Raw genomic sequence first — 19,805 nt, forward strand, 5'->3', positions numbered from 1 at the left:
CGAAACCCTCTCATACCTGGCTGGTAATATGCTGCGTGGAGAACCTCTGTAGTGCTGAGAGTGCTGCAGCAGAGACTGCCGCAGAGCCCTCCTCTGCATAGAGCAGGAGGGTGGGAATGGTTTCCGGGAGCCGAGCATTTTTCAGGGCTAACAAGTAAATCACCCTCTCTGTGTTGTCTCTGGTGCGTTTGAGACTCTGCAGGATAGTCTCCATTCCAGTTTCTACTTCCTGTTTTATTGGAGAGAAGAAAACGAGCAAGTACAAAAGAGAAGGGCAGTAAAGCAAGACCAGCCCAAACCCAAATTTTCAGTGCGGAGAGCCAGCTACACGTGGTACTGAAATGGCTGGGTTTGCCCTTACCTGCAGCCCACACAGTTTCATCTGACACAACTTGCCAACCAAGGCGCCAATGACAAGGTTTCCTGTTTCCCAGATGGCTGGGCTTAATTTCTTCCCATTCATCTTGTCCTGGAAGAGGGAAGTAACATGGTCATAGAAAGATTAAAAGAAGATTTACGTGCTGTTCATTTAAAAAATCATTTGATGCAATAAGATATACCTAATTTAAAAGGTAGACATGATAGGTACAAAGCCAACATGTCTATTTGAAGCAATGCAAACCCTGTGAAATTAAGAGCTCTGGTTCTCACATTTTGCTTCAGTTTCCATTCTTTGCACAATCCTCGATCATACTGAGTTGAACCTGGAAGTTTCTCTATTTTGTTGGTAGGCTGTTCATTTCCCCACTGTGGGGGTCTCTTTTACTTTCATCAGTCAGTCACACATTTTGGGCCTATTTTTGTTTCCTAGCAAAGACCAATCTGGTTGTGATAATCATGTGTAAAGCTACTACTGGGAGATTTTTAGGCATATCAGTTACGTAATTTAGACAGCAAGATCTATGTCTTACAGGGAATCAGTCATATTGCTCTATTTAAATGAATCTAAGTGTTGTCTCTCTTGTAGAAAGATGGGATAACATTTTTCTAAATAAATATTGGCCTGTATTCTACCGGAGGCGGGATGGATTTCCTACACCCTAAGGGCCATTCCTCCAACAAGTGGCTCTTCTGTTGGAGGAAGAGATATCAAAGTTGGAGAAAGTCTTCAGAATTTCCTCCATGCAGTGGTTGGGTACTGGCCATTTTGTCTGAAGGATACAAGATGCTGTTCTCTGTTATGTTCTTAACTAATCAAAAGTACGCAGACGGAGAGTGATTTCAGCAAAGTGTACTTTATTCGATCAGGAATAAGACGACTTTGGCTGGCTCACAGGCCGGCTTATATCCCCCAAGAAACCACCACCCAAAACACACCCCTACTTCCCATAGGCTCTCGGCCGGGAACCTAGCCCCCTGATTGGAGTGGGCTAGGATCCACATAGTCCATTGTCTCTTGGAGCGAAGCTCTGCGTTTGTCTCTGGACTTGTCTGGACTGGATACATTACACCCCTCCCCCCTTGGTCCGCAATGCACCCACAGACAAAGTCCTTCAGGTGGGCTGGTAACTTCCTGGTGCGGGTTGAGCGGCGAGTTTCAGGGACTGCTGCGGCTTCTACCCCGGGAGCCCTCGAAGGCGAGCTGGCCGGGAGAGGTGCTGGGGGCGGCGGTGCTGGCGTCCCCAGTGCCTCCAGAAGAGGTGTCTCAGATTCAACCAAGGGTAGAGGCCGGGGGTCGGCCACCAGGAGTTGGGCCTGGGGTGAGGTCTCCGGAACCTTCAGCCATGTCCAGGTCCTCGGGGTCCAATGGCATTGTCTGGCAGCGTAGCTGGTCAATGTGCCGGTGTAGAACTTGGCCATCCTCACAAGAGACCTCATATGATCTGGGGCCCTTAACTCGTATGACATCCAGGTGGGCCCCCAGGCGTAGTTCCGTGCATACACAGGATCTTCCGGGAAGAAACCCCTGGCTGCCTCGTGCGTCTCCATGCCTGGTGCCTCTGTTGATGCCCGGTCAGGGTGCAGACGATCCAACCGGGTTGCCAGGCGGTGGCCCAGAAGTAGCTCTGCCAGACTGCGCCCCGTAGTGGTGTGGGGCGTCGTTTGCTGGCCGAAAAGGAAAGCTGCCAGTTTATAATCATAGTCCGGGGAGTCCAAGCGGTGGAGAGCATCCTTTGTGGTTCTGACCATGTGCTTGGCCTGGCCGTTGGTGGCAGGGTGCAATGGGGCAGTCCGGACGTGGCGGATCCCGTAGTAGCTTGTGAATTCCTGGAACTCCGCTGACGTGAATGCCATCTCGTTGTCCATGACCAGCGTGTTGGGGATTCCCTGGGTGCTGAAGATCCGCCACATTGCCCGGATGGCTGCCTTCGAGTAGGTGGCGGGCACAGGGACTACCTCCAGCCACTTGCTGAAGGAGTCCACCAAGATAAAGAAGAGTTGCCCCTGGAACAGTCCCGCAAAATCCAAGTGTAACTGGGACCAGGGGAGGTGGGAAGATTCCCAGGCCCTTTCCGGTGCTTGGGGAGGCTCGGGTCGGGACACTTGGCAGGGGTTGCACCGCTTCACCACATCCTCTATGTCCTGGTCCAACCCCGGCCACCAGACGTAGCTCCAGGCCAAGGTTTTCATGCGCACCACCCCAGGGTGCATTTCATGAAGGGTGGTGAAGACCCACTCCCGTAGGGGTTTTGGGATGACCACCCTACGACCCCACATGACACAGCCCCAGTAGACGGACAGCTCATCCTTCCGGGAAGCAAAGGGCGTTACGTCAGGGTCTCCTTTGGCCGTGGGCCACCCCCTCACCACCCAGTCCAAGACCCGGCAAAGTACCTTATCCTTGGAGGTGCCGTGAGCCACCTCCATGACGTGGACTGGCTGATCCGGAAGGGTCTCCAGGAGAGCGATCTGGTGGGCGGGAGCCAGATCCGGGTCACAGACCGGCAGCGGCAGGTGACTCAGGGCATCCACGTGGCCCATTGCCTTGCCAGGGCGATGGACGAGAGCGTAGGAGTACCCCACCAGGAAAATAGACTACCGGAGCACCCGAGGTGAAATCATCTGAGGGGGTCTGGAGGTCGGGGGCCAGGAGGCCCAGCAGTGGCTTGTGGTCCATGAAGACCGTGAAGGGCCGCCCATACAGATAGTGGTGAAACGTTTTCACCCCGCCACAATCGCCAGCATCTACTTATCGATCTGTGTGTAATTGCGCTCAGCCGCTGATAGAGTCCTGGAATACTACGCAACCAGGACCTCATGGCCATCCGGCAGCCTGTGGCCCAGTAGCGCTCCCACCCCATAGGGGGAGGCGCCACAGGCCAGCACCATCGAGAGCGCCTCATTGAAATGTGCCAGGATCGCATTTGAGACAAGCAGGTCTTTGACCGCCTGGAATGCAGCTGCTTGTGGCGGACCCCAGACCCAAGGTGCCGACTTGTCCAGGAGGCAATGGAGCGGTTCTGCGGCAAAAAGGAGTTGTAGAAGTTCAGGAGCCCCCCAAAAGCCTGCAGTTTGGACTTGGACGCTGGAGGCGGCGTTTGCGTGATGGTGGTCACCTTGTCCGCGGTGGGATAGATGTCCGAAGCGTCGACCGCGAAGTCCAGGAACTCAACGTGTGGCACCCCCAAAATATATTTCTCCTGCTTGACTTTGAGCCCCCCTGCGTCGAAACATTGTAGAACGGCCCGCAGACGGTCCGTGAAGGACGAGTCGTCCGGCGCGGCGATCAGCATATCGTCTAGAAACAGCTGAACCCCGGGGATACCTTTCAGGAGAGAATCCATAAAAGATTGAAAAATCCCTGGCGCCACCGAGACTCCAAACTGGAGGTGGTGAACCTTGAACGCCCCCCTGTGTGTTGTGATCGTTTGGGCTTCGGCCCTGGCGGCATCAACCGGCAGTTGTTGACAAGCCTGTGCCAAGTCCAACTTGCCAAAAACCCGGGCCCCCGCCAAAGCCGCCAACACGTGGCTCACCACCGGCACTGGATAAGTGTGTGCCTGCAGAGCCTTGTTTAGCGTGCATTTATAGTCAGCACAAATGCGCACGTCCCCGTTGGGCTTCACCGGGCTGACTATGGGGGTCTCCCACAGTGCCGAAGAGACTGGTTCCAGGACCCCTTGTTCCACTAAATGATCTAGCTCGGCCTTGATTTTTGGCTTCATTGCTAGGGGCAGCATCCGGGCCTTGACGCGAGTGGGCCGTCCGCCGGGTCTAGATCCAGGAAGATGGGGGGGCAGAGAAACACCCCAGTGTGCCATCAAAAACACGGGGAAATTCCGTGCACACCGTGCCAAAATCCCGTGACCTGACTTGATAGATTCCATTCAGAGAGAGTCCCAGGGCCTCGAACCACGAGAGTTCTAGCAGGCTGGAGAGAGGCCTATCCACCACCAGCAGGACTAGGGTGCCATTAAAGCCTTGGAACTGTACCCAGAACTTGCCCCAGCCCAGCACCGCCACGGGATTCTTATTGAAGTCCCTTAACTGGAAACCCCGCGACTTCTGCAGGGGCAGGCCCCCCTTTGGACACAGCGTGCGGAGTGTATTCGCAGAGATAATGGAGTAGGTCGACCCTGTGTTGATCTCCATGCTGCAGGGGGATCCCTCTATAAGGACCGTGACATGCATCTTGTTGAGGGCATCGGCGGGCAAGTTACAGACCTGGTGTTGCGGGAGTGGGCCGATATGGAGTGGAGGTTGCTGGGTTGCTCCGGCATGGTCTGGTGTGCGGGCGACTTCTGGCGTTATCCTTTGGAGTGGCAAACCCGGGAGATGTGCCCTGATTTGTTGCATGTCCAGCAGACCGTGTTTTGGAAGTGGCACGACTGGCGCTCGTGGTCTTCCCCACAGCTGGCGCACGGAGCCGAAGTGGTCGAAGCCTTGCTTGTTTTGGAGGACAATTGATGTGGGCACTGGGATGCCCGCTGGCAGACCTGTAGTACCTCCTCCTCGTCCAAGGCGTCGGAGCCGACAGTCGCTTGGGTGCGGTGGACCGCCTTGGCGCGGTGGTCTGGATGGGCCTTCTCGTAAGCGGTGGCCTTCCGAATCACTTTATCCAGGTCCAGGTCGTCCTGGCTGACCAGCCTCCTGCAGAGCTTGGGCTCCCTCAGCCCCACAAGGAACTGGTTTAGCAAGGTGTCCGCTAGGTGGGGAAAGGAACAATTGTTGGCCGCTCGTCTGAGCCCGGCCAAGAACTCGGAGGCTGGCTCGTCCGGCCCTTGGACCCGCGCAAAAAAGTCCATGCGCTCGGCAAACTTTGTGGGTTCGGTGAAAGGTGGTCGGTCAGCACCTTCACCAGCATGGGGTAGGGTTCCTCCTTGGTCTGCTTAGGAACTATGAGGTCCTTGAGTAGCAAGATTGTGTCCATACCGCACAACCAAAGGAGATGGGCGTTTTTCTTCCCCTGGTCCACAATGTCGTGGCAGTCGAAGTAGTTCTCCAGGATCTTGAGCCAGGTCTCCCATTCTGTGGGGCGGGAGATATCGAAGGCAGCGATGCTTTCCTGGGCGGTCACCATCTTACTGCTACACGTGGAGTGACGACGGGAATGGCGGGAGTCAGCGAGCGTAGGGGAGGAGCGGCGCGGTGCTGTCTCATAATCAGCGATGCGGTGCTCGGAGTTGGGGAACGGTGCGAAGAGGAGGCGCCTTCGATGGAGGGCCCGATGCCGTCGGCGGAGGCGATTTCGGCGAGGCGACTCCAGCGATGTCCCAGAACATGGTCTCTGTTCAGAAGGAGCGGTGCGGTGCTACTCTCGGAGTCAGCGGCGCGATGCTCAGAGCTCGGGAGCGGCGTGGTGAGTGGCGCTTCTCGAAGATGCTCAATGCTGACGGTGGTGGCAAATTTGGCGCGGCGGCTCACGGCGATGTCCGGAACGTGGTCTCTGTTCCGAGGGAGATGAATCCCATCCTCGTCGCCAGTGAAAAGTACGCAGACGGAGAGTGATTTCAGCAAAGCGTACTTTATTCGATCAGGAACAAGACGACTTTGGCTGGCTCACAGGCCAGCTTATATCCCCCGAGAAACCACCACCCAAAACACACCCCTACTTCCCTATAGATTATTTACAGTGGCTGAGAGTTCCATAGGATCTCGGATGGGAACCTAGCCCCCTGATTGGAGCGGGCTAGGATCCGCATAGTCCATTGTCTCTTGGAGCGAAGCTCTGCGTTTGTCTCTGGACTTGTCTGGACTTGTCTGGACTTGTCTGGACTGGATACATTACACCTAATATTCAGGACTGAAGGTAAGGAGTGCCAGCTCCTTCAGCTTTTGACTGTGGATGATTGCTTAACATCCATCATAGCATGTTGTGATTTACAACACAATGATCCCATGCAGAATGACTCCAGTCTAAGCCCATTTACATCAATGGACAGAGACTCCCCTAACACTGCATAGGATTGCACTGTGTTAGCCAGACAGCTTGGATCCCTATCGATTACAAAGGTCCCCAAAGGTCAGAAGGATGTGTCTATGGTGATTAATGAAGGACAGCTCTCTCACACATGCAAGTCACCACTTAATGCTACAGTGAGGGATGTGGATGTGTGAGCCCCCTCTTAGGTTCACCTTGGGGCACAGCTTTTTGTTTTCCATGCTGGCACCATCTTTGTCAATTGATCCAGTTCACATGTTCAACTGAGAGTCTTTCCAAGTTGAGTAATCAACATATGCAAATGATACACATACAGTTGTGAACAAGTCCCAATAAACCACTGTGTGTATTATAGGTCTGGGGGGGAGGTCTCGGTTCATTCACTCACCACATATATGTTTTATCCTCCCTCCAGGCAACATGCATAGGGGTTATTCCCTTTTAACCTAGCAATAGTCACCTAGGTTCTAGTTCTAGTCTCTAGTTCCAGCTCCTGCCAACCTAGCAGTTCGAAAGCAAGAAATTGCAAGTAGATAAATAGGTACCACTTTGGTGGGAAGGTAACAGCGTTCCGTGCGCCTTGGTATTTAGTCATGCCGGCCACATGACCACGGAAACGTCTTCGGACAGCGCTGGCTCTTTGGCTTTGAAACAGAGATAAGCACCGCAACCCTAGAGTCGGATTCGACTGGCTTTCGAGCAAGGAAACCTTTACCTTTACCTTTAGTCGTCTAGGTATGTCACATTGACAGCTAATGACTAAGTTAAGGTCCCTCAGTGAGCTCTACTGGCAAATCAGAATAGGAACCTGGGTTTCCCATCTGGAACTCTGTCTGCCTACAGTACACTCACTGGTACTCATTCATAAACAAACAAAATCGTAAATGTGAAGGACAGGTAACAACAGGACAAGAAGCAAGCAGGGACATCTTCTACTTACTAGCACCAAACGGAACAGTTCCGTGGAAGGCCGAGGGGATAAGGCTGCTGCATAGAGAAATTTCTCCAGCAAGGGTGTTTGCTTCTTACTCCCAAAATCTAGAAATTCAGATAGTGCCATCAAGGAAGTTGGTGACTGGGCAGCCACTGCAGCCTCTACATAGAAGGAACTAAAAGGAGAGAGGAAGAGAGCATTGTGGAACACCTGGGACTTTCAAACACCTGGGACAAAACTCGTACATTAGTATAAATTTGGGGAGTGGTTATGATACCAGTTGAAGGGTTTAATGCATATCAGACTTGCACAACTTGTGATTTCATCAACCTGAAGGTATCCTACTATCTGTGTATTGTGGACTAGTAGGTATTTGATGTTACTTCCCCTCCCCCTAGTCTTTGGCAACAGTAGCAGGAACTGTAATGAGCCACTTCTGGGCCATCATATATGGCTTGTGGGCTGCAGTTAGCAGGCCTGGCCTGGTGTATAGTGACAAGCAGTGTTCCCTCTAAACTGCTAGTGTGAGCTAGCTCACAGGTTTTTAGCCCATGAGAAAGGGTGGAGATTATTGCCACGTTCATTTGCAACCAAGCTTGAAGAAGAAGAAGAAGAAATTGGATTTATACTCTGCCCTTCACTACTTGGAGTCTCAGAACAGCTTACAATCTCCTTTCCCTTCCCCTCCCCACAACAAACACCTTGTAAGGTAGGTGGAGCTGAGAGAGCTCTTTTGAGAGCTGCTCCTGAGAGAACAGCTTTGAGGGAGCCATGACTGACCCAAGGTCACGCCAGCAGCTGCATGTGGGGGAGTGGGGAATCAAACCCGGTTCTCCCAGATTAGAGTCCGCACTCTTCACCACGACACGACTAGCTCTCTGTTTTGCTTTGCTGCTATAGTGACTAGAAGACGTTAAAGATCAGGATGAGATGTTACTGGGCTTATCACACAATTAAGGAAATGTTAATCAGTTTATCATATGAATTTTAAGGAATTAACCAATTAAATCTGCACATATTTACATATGCATAAAACAATAGAAAATAGTATGTTCCTTGTTTTTTAGATGATGAGTATATGTTATACTGTGGTGGCTCAAGTGGTTAAGACGCTGAACTGCAGGCTGTGGAAGGTCAGTAGTTCAGCGGTTCAAGACCCGGGTGCCGCAAGACAGGGTGAGCTCCTGTCTCTAGTTCCAGCTCCTGCCAACCTAGCAGTTCGAAAGCAAGAAATTGCAAGTAGATAAATAGGTACCACTTCGGTGGGAAGGTAACAGCGTTCCGTGCGCCTTGGGGTTTAGTCATGCCGGCCACATGACCACGGAAACGTCTTCGGACAGCGCTGGCTCTTTGGCTTGGAAACGGAGATGAGCACCGCAACCCTAGAGGCGGATTCGACTGGCTTTCGAGCAAGGGAACCTTTACCTTTACTTTTTATATGTTATACTAGGCCCTGTCATAGAAGAGCCATTCCTTCCTGTCTGGTAGGAAGAAATTATGTTGTTTAAAAAAAAAAAAAAGATGATGCATTCTGCTCATGTAAGCCCTTACATAATAAAAATAGTTAAATAAAAAAGTTACTGCCTATCTTAATTAGGAATGCCCTTATTTAATTGATTGATTGAAGGTGGCACCATATAGCCCAATCTTGTCAGATCTTGGAAGCTAAGCAGAGCTGGTACTTGGATGGGGGACCACCAAGGAAGACTGCAGAAGAAGGTAATGGCCAAGCTCCTTTGCTTCTTACTTGCCTTGAAAGCCCCTTGCTGAGGTCGCTATAAGCCACTTGCAAGTTGATGGCACTTTTGTGTATATTTAATTGAAAGATATTAAGGGAGCAATCTTAAGCATGACTATTTTGAAGAAAGGTCTATTTTTAACCAATGGGGCTTATTCCCAGCAAAGACTTCTTAGGATGGCACTGTCAATCACTTGAAAGGTAAAGGTTCCCTTCCTCGAAAGCCAGTCGAACGCTGTTACCTTCCCACCAAAGTGGTACCTATTTATCTACTTGCAATTTCTTGCTTTCGAACTGCTAGGTTGGCAGGAGCTGGAACTAGAGATGGGAGCTCACTCCGTCATGCGGCAACTTGGGTCTCGAACTGCTGAACTACCGACCTTCCACAGCCTGCAGTTCAGCATCTTAACCACTTGAGCCACCGCAGCTCACTTGAAAGATCTTTACATAAATAGTGTTTTAATCACTAATCTAAGTATTTAATCTGAGAATGCTCATATTATACACCCAGCACAAATTGGGATCTCAAGATGTTACCATCAAGCCTCCATTTTGCTTTGTCTCCCACTCCTCCTCCGTAAAGATGTGGCGCCAGTTTCAGAAACCAAGTAAACACGTTCCTGGTCATGATCAGAACAAATGACTGAGAGTCAGCAGATGGAGGAGGACCATGCTGAACCTCATCACACTTACTGAGGAAACACTGTGCCTCATTATCAGACTACTGATCAAAGTCTGTCTGTAATCAACAGTATGCTTTTAGTCACAAAATGATCTTGCCACATTTATATTCTGGCAAAGAAGGAATTATACCCATATTAGTATTTCCTACAAATAGGTCAGATAGTCCCATTAATGCAATTTGGACCCTTTGGATTGTCTGCTCAACCCCCTTTTCAGTGAAGTAACCAAGACTTCTTCCAAACACACTACTGCCCTTCCTGGTTATGCCTCCCTTTTGTTTTGAAAACATTCCCAGGAGGACCCTAAACTCCCCTCTTCCTAATCTTTTATTTTTGACTCAGAGGCTGTATTTAACCAGAGTCAGAACCTGTCACAGAATGGTATTCTGTAGGTTCTCTGCCTTTCCATGCTGCCAGAAGTGCAGTACTCTTCTGGGATCAGTTCTAGTACACTTCTGCACCTTTCACACCTCAGCACTGCTAGACCGGCTTCCTCATTACCACATCATGTGTTTCCACCTTCTTTGGCTCACAAGATTTTGTCCTTGCAGCACTGATCCTTTGTATTGCCTTCTAGATGTCAAGGCGGCTGTAACTTTGCCTTAGGAACTGGATCTTAGCTGATCTTGCACTAATATTTTACTCTGTTACAATATTTTATTGACTTATTGCCTTCCCCTGTTTAGAGTGGATTGCATTGCACAGTGGTTTTTGGGTTTTTTAATATTTAGGTCCTTATAGTGGTCTTTACAATGTCAGGTATTATTCCTGTTTGCTTTATATTATCTTATATTATTTTAACAGCTTGCATTTGCTTATTCTCCAGCTCAGCTGCATATATTACTCTCTTCAGTATATTCTGTTAGTTTTCATTCTATTCAGACTCTCAGTGTTCCTTTCAAGCCTTTCCACTTTGTCAGCAGGTCCATTATAGACATTGGTGTGGGTCACTGCCCAGGTTGAAGGTACTCCTAGGAGTCAGAAGTGGACTTTTTACTTATATGCAGTCTTTACTTATACTCAGTCTTTACTTACACCATATTCTCTGGTGCTTTCTTCAGCAGTGCAACAATGTCTCTCTTGTTTGCATCATGTAACATTTGGACAACTCTGTGAAATTTCCAAGTGGTCGATGCCTTAGAGACGTCTATTTTGATTTTCTTTTTACCAAGTGATTTCAAGTTGTTCCTCAGCTGAAAAACAAACATATCATTTAAAAATTTCAGTGTTCCGAAATGCAAACATGCACCAGCGACACAGGGTTTTGAGATGGAGAGCTAAACTGTACTACGACTTCCACTACAGGGGCTTGCACATGTTTGGGCTTGGAGTTCTCTGTGGGAATTCATTTCTAAAATTGCTACTGAGGCCTTATTCTTCCTGAGACCATGGTGCAGGGAGAGGAGAAGATCCTGCCTCCCCCACACTATTTTCTTGATCCAAACTGGGCCCCCACAGTGCCCCAGTGATTCTCTGAGCACACATGATGGACTCATGAAAGCTGTAATGTCTAGTTCGGCTAACAGAGGCATCCCCATGAGATAAATTCCATCAGAATTATTTAGAACTTTAAAAACCAGTGCTCTTTTTTTTTGGGGGGGGGGTAAGTAATAGTTTCCAGTACTTGTATGAAAGGTGGCCCTGATTTCCACCAATTCCCCCCCCCCCGTCCCTCTGCAGATCCCCACTAGTCTGCTCCTGAGGGTCCACTCCCTTTCTCTGGCTGAGTTGGGCAAATTGGCACATGAGGATCAGGACTTTGGAGGGCCCTGAAAAAAGGTGACAGTACATGGTAATGGTGATTAGCGTCACAAAAAGTCCTACATAAGACCATGTGAAAGCAATCTTTCCATTTCCTTCAGACCCTGCTCTGAAGGAAAGTATACACATGTCAGCAAGGTGCCATTCTGTTTTCTGTGACCTCTGTGTACATATCCTTTCCTTGTTGCACCCGGCTTGTTTTCTATCATCCTGCTCCTGCGTTGGAATGCACAAGATAACTGCTGGAGGTTGTGTGGGGGAGAAGAGGCTGTAATGCTTGCCTATTGCTTTTCTCATGAGTACTGCACCTGTGTTTTGTCTGATGTTCTGCCTGGTTCCCATGGACTGGGCGCGCAACCGTTTCTTTAGCCCGCCAGCGGGAATGCCATTCATTGGATCTGTATCTGTTTGAATTCTCTTTATCATGCTTGACCTAACTGTGTATCCCCAGTTCTAACAAAGAACGTGTTTGAGTATGTCTTCAACGCTTTGAAATAAATTTTGCTTTTCTTGAAAACGTGGATTTATTCTCGATGCTTGGGGATCCAACATATTGTTAGAACTCTCTTTCTCCTATCGTTCCGAATCTGGCAAGATCATGAGCGGAACTGAGGGAAACCTACATAACACGGAGGGGGACTCAGGATCGGTCCCACATACCTCCGCTCCTTTGGTGTTCACGACTGCAGCCTCGGTGGAGGGTGCCGTGGGGGGAACGATTCCCCGCCTGCCTGCACATCTGTCTTGGCCGCCTCCGACCCCTTCGCACTGGGGTCCGCGGAAGACTCAACAGCAGGATGACTGGACTATGTACAACACTCAGGGCACCCGAGAGGTGTACTCCCGTCGGGGGAGCGGATTACGTGAGAGTCTGTTTGACAAGGGATTGTTCCCGGAGCCGGGGACTACCTCGGAGAAGGGGAGTTCCAAGCAAGACCTCGAGGAGTGGATGTTCGAGCCATCGGGGCCGCGAGGCCACGCAGAGGATGAGGAGGGCACCGGAGCCTTCCAAACGGAAGAGGACTATGACCCACCCCCGGACTATCGACCTCGGGACCCCATCCCGGAGGAAACCACCGGGGAACGACTGGCAGAACTGGAATACTCGGTGAGGGACTTGTTGAGGACATTCCAGGATGTAATGGAAGCTCTGCCGGGAATGATGGACGTTAGAATGGCTAATTTCCTTGACGCACACGCCGCGCAGCAACAAGTTGTCCCTGCACCGGGAGTTCCCGCACCGCAGGTGCCTGCTCAGCCGCCGACGGGACCTCCGCTGCAAGTACCGGGAGTTCCCGCGCCGCAGGTGCCTGTCCAGCCGCCGGCGGGACCGCCTCAGCAAGGGCCTGTGCAACAGCCGATGCCGGGGGGTCCGCCGGGACCGGGTCTGCCGCCACCGATGAGGCCAATGCCAGCGGGGCCACCGGTTGGTCCGGGTCTCCCTCTCAGGGGAGTTCCGGGTCAGCTGGGACCGTTGGTAAGGCCTCCACGGCCCAGACCCAAAGATCTACTGGAGGCTACCTTTGACGGCAACCCAGATGAACTCGCTTTCTTCACGGTGAGAGTGCATAAATTCGTAGAAGAGAGCCGACACCTGTTCCGAAATGAAGCTGGCCTTATTGATGTCATCTCGGCGAGACTGAAAGGAGACGCCGCCACATGGTATGTTGGACTGCACAATGACCGCGGTCCGGAACTTTTGAATTTGCGAGCATTCATGTGGGCGCTGCGGGCGAGGTTTGAAGATGTCAACGCGAGCCAAAGAGCTAAAGCGTTTCTCCGCACCTACCGCCAGAACAAGAAGTCGGTTCGCGAGTACACACTGGAATTCCACAAGCAAGCAGCAAAGCTCCGAGACTACCCTGATCATATATTGGCTGAGATGTATCGATTGGGACTCAACGCAGACATCCGAGAAACGGTTCTGAAGACTGTCAATCCTGTCTCCCTGATGGCCTGGACCCAGGAAGCTGAAAATGCAGAAGATCGGCTCACCACCATCAAACTCGACTTGGCTGCTACGACCAACAGACCCGCCGCTGCCAGTGCCTCCAGACCCAAGACTCAACGCCTGTCGGAATCGGCACGAGAACTACGTATGAAGATGGGGCTCTGTCTCAAGTGCGGGGAGAAGGGGCATTTCGCTGTGGATTGTGGCAGCCGTCAGGTAAAAGACAAGCCGCCTACTCCAAGCCCGAAGACACCGCTGACGGGGAAGAAGGGGATGGCTAAACCGCGTTTCTCCAAAGCTCTGCAGGCGGCCCAAGGCCTGGAGGGAATCGAACCGTCTGCTGCCGAGTCAGAAGAGGAGGTGGTGGCTGAAACGGCGGAAAACGACAACGGCCTGTTGTGAGAGGCGCAAAACGACACGGCCATTCTAGCTCTGCGCCCAAGGTGGTGAGAGAAACCCCTTCCCTGTTTTTCGTGACTGTCTCGTTAATGAATCCGCTCCTGGGGACCCACGTTAGGGTGAGAGCGTTGATTGATTCTGGGTGTGGGAGGGATCTCATCAGCCCTAGAGTGTTATTGGCACTGGAAGCGGGGATAGTCCCCTTGAAGTCTCCCATCATTTTTACCCAAATGGATGGGGCACCCATGGAACCTTGTACACACGAGACTATGGCTTTGCGGTTGGGGGCTGGCGATCATTGGGAATCCAGATCCTTCATTGTTACCCCTAAATCGCAGTTTGACTTAGTACTGGGGAGTCCCTGGTTGTTTACCCATGACCCTTACATCTTGTGGGAAGAAGGGGTTGTCAAATTTGTGTCGGCTAAATGTGTAGATCACTGCTGGTTGGACTCGTGGGGGGACCAGCCGACCGCACAGTTCCCCTGCGGCGCTTTGCAGCCGGAAGAGTTAGCTTCTTTGCCTCGAGAGTATAGAGACTTGGCGAAAGTGTTTGGCGAAGATGAAGCTAACGAATTGCCCCCCCATCGCTCTACTGACTGTGCTATTGAACTTTTGCCTGACTGTAAATTACCTAAAGGTAAAATCTATGCGATGGGGCCGGCTGAGAAAGTTGAACTGCGGAACTTTATTGATAAAAACCTAGCCCGAGGTTTCATTCGCCCGGCTTCCTCCCCTTTCGCCGCGCCTGTACTTTTCCGAAAGAAGAAAGACGGGGGGCTTAGATTGTGCACTGATTATAGGGGTCTGAACGCTGTTTCTTTGTCCAATGCCTACCCCCTCCCGCTAATCAAGGACTTGGTAGCTGAGGCCACCAAGGGCAAAATCTTCTCGAAACTTGACCTCCGAGATGCATATTTCCGTGTGCGCATTCGGGAGGGGGATGAAAGTAAGACTGCATTTAATACCCCTTTGGGGCAGTTTGAGTACCTCGTTATGCCCTTCGGGCTTCAAGGGGCTCCGGGGGTCTTCATGAACCTAATCAATGAGGTCCTACATGAGTTCTTGTTCAAAGGAGTGGTCCTTTACCTTGATGACGTGTTGCTGTACTCTCAGGACCTCCCGTCGCATATTAAATTGGTGCGCCAGGTCCTTAAGCGACTTTATGAACACCACCTGTTTGCAAAGCTGTCAAAATGTGAATTCCACAAGACATGCATTGACTTTTTGGGTTATCGCATCTCTGGGGGGAAGGTGGAAATGGACCCTGCTAAAATACAGGCTGTACTTGACTGGGAACCCCCCAGGACCCGCAAACAATTGCAAATGTTCCTCGGATTCGCCAATTTTTATAGAAATTTCATCCAGAATTTCGCTCAAATTGCCCTTCCTCTGACTGATTTGCTAAAGACCAAGGGGAAGGGGTTTGATGCTACGAAACCAGGCGCCCCGCTTAAATGGTCCCCTGCTTGCGCAGAGGCTTTTGAGAAACTTAAACTGATGTTCACATCTGAGCCAGTGCTAGCGCGCCCTGATGAAACTAAAAAATTCATTGTCCAAACTGATGCCTCGGATGTGGCAATGGGGGCCGCTATTTTGCAAGAAGGGGAAGATGGTCGTTTACACCCCCTCGCATTTGTGTCTAAAAAGTTTTCTGACGCTGAACGAAACTGGGGGATTTGGGAGAAGGAGGCATCAGCGATCCGGCTGGCTCTCTCCACTTGGAGGCAGTGGTTGGAGGGGGCGCAACTGCCATTTGAAGTCTGGACTGACCATAAAAATCTGGAAATGCTGAAATCCCCCCGTTCTCTCAACGCTAAACAACTTCGTTGGGCGGACTTCTTTGCTAAGTTTCGATTCACTCTTCGTCATTTCCCTGGGACGGCTAATTCCCTGGCTGACGCGCTCTCACGCCTCCCACAACATGACAGTCAGCGTGAAATCATCATGGACTCTGTTTTTTCCCCCTCCCACCTGGGGGGGGCTGTGGTCACCCGTGCGCAAGCGCGCTCGATTCCGCGCTCTGATGAAACTTCGCCTTCCCTTTTCCCTGGGGGGGGGGGGGCTGGGTCCAGAAATATATGTCTGCTTTTACTGCTGATGATGATGCCTCCCTGAAAGCGTTGCCAGATTGTGTCCGTAGCCCTGAAGGTCTGATTTATTCTGGAGACAAACTGTATGTGCCTATTTCGATGAGGAGGGAGGTGATGGATTCTGCTCATGGTTCGAAACTGGCAGGGCATTGGAGTTTTGTTAAATCTCTGCAACTCATCCGCAGACAGTTCTGGTGGCCACAGATGCGCAAAGACCTCTTGACTTTTGTTCGGTCCTGCCAAACCTGTGCCTTGACTAAACCCAGAGTGGGCAAGCCTCCTGGTCTTCTGCAGCCACTCCCTACCCCATCGAGACCGTGGGAAGTGGTGTCCATGGACTTTATTACTGACCTCCCTGCGAGCAAAGGGAACACTGTTATTTGGGTGGTTGTTGATTTATTTTCTAAGCAAGCTCATTTTGTGCCTTTTCCTTCCTTGCCTACAGCTCAGAGGTTGGCGAAATCGTTTATGTCTCACGTGGTGAAAATTCATCAATTACCTGCTAAATTAATTTCTGACAGGGGGACCCAATTTGTTTCTAAGTTTTGGAGGGAACTTCTTTCCATTTTAGGGGTGGAACAAGGGCTCAGCAGCGCGTATCATCCTGAGACTGACGGACAAACAGAACGAGTTAATCAGACCCTGGAGCAATATCTTCGTTGTTTTACTAATTATCAACAGAATGATTGGTGTGAATTGTTGCCTCTTGCTGAATATTGTTATAACAATACTGTCCATAGCTCCACGGGCATGTCTCCTTATAAAGCTGTCTCTGGTTACGACAGCCCCCCCTCCCTTTCCTGGAGGGGATGGGCCAACGTCCTGTGGGGGGCGCTGATAAATGGTGTATGTCCTTGCAAAATGCATGGCCTCTGCTATGCCAAACGCTTGACGCAGCCAAGGCTGCTTACAAGACCCAGGCAGACAAGGGTAGGGTGGTGGGGTTTGATCTGAAACCTGGGGATCTTGTGTATGTCTCGACCAAGAACATTAAGATGCTGCGACCTAGCAGGAAATTGGGGTGGAAGTTCATTGGTCCATTCAAAGTGCGTAAAGTCATAAATGATGTGGCGGTTGATGTTGTTTTGCCTAAGAATTTACGTGCTCTGCATTCTGTTTTTCACATGAGCCTGTTGAAGAAGGATCCTGGCCCGTCTCCCTGGAGACCAGCAGTTACTCCTCCTCCACCTGTCATTTTGGAAGGGGATGAACATTTTGAGATCGCTGATATCCTTGATTGTAAATTGAAACGTGGTAAACTCTGGTACCTTATCGAATGGGTTGATTTCGGTCCCCAGCACCGCGAATGGGTGGAAGAAGGGGATATTCGGGCCCCTTACCTGATCCGTAGTTTCCACAAGAGGTTCCCGGACAAACCGGGAGGTCTCCCGCCCAGCCCGGGAGATCTCCCGCCCGACCCGGGAGGTGTGTTGTAAGTGTATTTTAAGGGGGGCAGTATGTCAGCAAGCTGCCATTCTGTTTTCTGTGACCTCTGTGTACATATCCTTTCCCTGTTGCACCCGGCTTGTTTTCTATCATCCTGCTCCTGCGTTGGAATGCACAAGATAACTGCTGGAGGTTGTGTGGGGGAGAAGATGCTGTAATGCTTGCCTATTGCTTTTCTCATGAGTACTGCACCTGTGTTTTGTCTGATGTTCTGCCTGGTTCCCATGGACTGGGCGCGCAACCGTTTCTTTAGCCCGCCAGCGGGAATGCCATTCATTGGATCTGTATCTGTTTGAATTCTCTTTATCATGCTTGACCTAACTGTGTATCCCCAGTTCTAACAAAGAACGTGTTTGAGTATGTCTTCAACGCTTTGAAATAAATTTTGCTTTTCTTGAAAACGTGGATTTATTCTCGATGCTTGGGGATCCAACAACACAATGGGCAGAATCAAGTGACAAAACTTCCCCTAAATGGTACCGCTTCAAACTGCACTTAGATGGTGGTTGTGTGTTGAATTCTGAATGCTTCCCAACAAAACAAACTCTATGCACACCGAAAAAGAATACGATAGGATAACATTTCCTGCTTGGTGTGAAAGTTTTCTGTGTGTGAGATTTTGTCTTCATGGGAGAGCAGTGAAGTATCTGATCCCCCACCTGTAAGTCTGAAATGGTCCTGTCCAAGGAAAAAAAAACTTTACGATTTGATTCTGTTGATTGTATAAATTGGCCCTGAATCCAGGGAAGTTAAAACTTTCCCAAGACTGATTAACATTGTATTCATTCATTTTACTTAGGTCTATATGTTTGCTGGTGTGTCTTCGGAAAAGACTTACGTGAATCGCCGCATTCGCTCTCAATGTTAAGCTTGAGACAAGGAAGGCTCCTCCGAGCTAACTTACCATTGGTCGCTCCACAACAGCGACCAATCAGAACTGGACTAATTCCCTGCGAGGGAAGAAAGCTCATTGGACTTTATCTGAACAACCTCTGTTGTGTCCGCTGACCGCCACCATGGGCCAGCGACTACCCAGAGCTTGACCCTGGGTGAACAATGGGAACTGGGCTCCCGGTCTCTCCATCAGGGAGCCAATGGAAACATGGGAGGGAAATTCGAACCCCCCAATGGGATCCAGGGGTGTCCCCTGGATATGTATATAGTTGGCCTCCTGGCCGTTTGTCTTTGTCTTAGTTGTGTGAGAGTCAAGCGTGCAGAAAGTGAGTGGAGCTGCAAGGGCCTAGCCATGCGGTCAACCCACTACACAATAGTGGCGACGAGGATGGGATTCCGAACGGCATCTGAAGGCACACAGCTCCACAGCTGACGATGAGCGAGTCAACCGAACCTGATTCCGCCCAGCAGGCCCAAGTGTCAGCCCCAGCACCAGCCCCATCTAGTGCGATGGCAACCGTGTCCGGTCCAGGCCTGCTGCCGCCCTTTGACACAGCGCGCCCGCAAAACTGGGGTGCCTGGGTACGAAGCGTGCAGTCCGCGCTCGCTTTCTACAAGGTGACGGACGAGGCGCAAAAGAGAGGGTTCCTCCTCACCTCCTGTGGAACCGACATCTTGGCCCTAGCCAAAGGACTACTTTCCCCGACGGACCTGGGTGCCTGCTCGTTTGACCAGATCGTCAAGGCAGTCAAAGACCACTATGCTCCGAAGCCATCGGAGATGACCTGTCGGTTGGCGTTCTATGACTGGAGCCAACTCACCCGGGAAACGGCCGCGGAATTCCTCGCGGAGCTCCGTCGCTTGGCTGCAGACTGCAAATTCGGGGCGCACCTCGACGGGGCCCTCGGTGACCGTTTCATCGCGGGATTGAGAGAGCAGAAGCTCAAGCGACGGATTGCGGAGAAGGAGGACGTCACCCTTGTCACGGCCCTGTCTTCCACCATCGCTTGGGAGCGAACACACCCCGCCACAACCGCAGCCCAGCAGGTTGAGCCGAACGACTCTGAGGAGCAAGAGGCCCACCGGGCCTACACAGGCCCCAAGCGTCACTCTCCCGGCCGGGAATGACCTCGCGCCGCCGCTGCTGACTGCGCGAGCTGTGGCGAGAACCACGAAAGAAAGTCATGCCGGTTCCGCGACGCAACCTGCCGGAACTGCAGGCAGACTGGCCACATCGCTCGCGTGTGCCGCTCCAAGGCCAAGAAGGCACCACCATCGCGTCGCGGAGCAGAAGCACACTGCGAGGACGCCGCCGAGGCCGAAGAACTCTACCACCTCATGCAGACAGCAGAAAAGGTACTGCAACTCCCCGGCAAATCTTCCGCCCCTAAAATCCTTGCCACAGTAACGATTGAGGGGTCCCCTTGCACCATGGAGATAGACTCGGGCTCGGCGGCCTCTATAATTTCCGAGGCCACGCTGAAGCGCTTATGCCCAAAGGGGGGACCCCGATTGCGCGCATCCCCCATTACGCTCATGGACTTTCAGCGGAACCGGGTGCCGATTAAAGGGGTTGGGAAGTTTC

The 19,805-nt window shown here is 51.2% G+C and overlaps 1 protein-coding gene across 1 annotated transcript in view; it reads right to left on the reverse strand.

Annotated features, from left to right (window-relative positions):
* LOC107120526 (microsomal triglyceride transfer protein large subunit-like) overlaps nucleotides 1–19,805 on the reverse strand; it is a 64,744-nt gene that overhangs the window by 24,179 nt on the left and 20,760 nt on the right. Inside the window, exons 8-11 of the mRNA XM_015423245.1 lie at nucleotides 10,713–10,870; nucleotides 7,263–7,431; nucleotides 362–469; nucleotides 17–229 (exon numbers count right to left, since the gene is read on the reverse strand). Coding sequence (XP_015278731.1) covers nucleotides 17–229; nucleotides 362–469; nucleotides 7,263–7,431; nucleotides 10,713–10,870 — 648 coding nt within the window. The remainder of the gene's footprint in view (nucleotides 1–16; nucleotides 230–361; nucleotides 470–7,262; nucleotides 7,432–10,712; nucleotides 10,871–19,805) is intronic.

The sequence above is a fragment of the Gekko japonicus genome, unplaced genomic scaffold, assembly GCF_001447785.1.
Source record: "Gekko japonicus isolate JY-2015 unplaced genomic scaffold, Gekko_japonicus_V1.1 scaffold901, whole genome shotgun sequence".
Lineage (NCBI taxonomy): Eukaryota > Metazoa > Chordata > Lepidosauria > Squamata > Gekkonidae > Gekko > Gekko japonicus.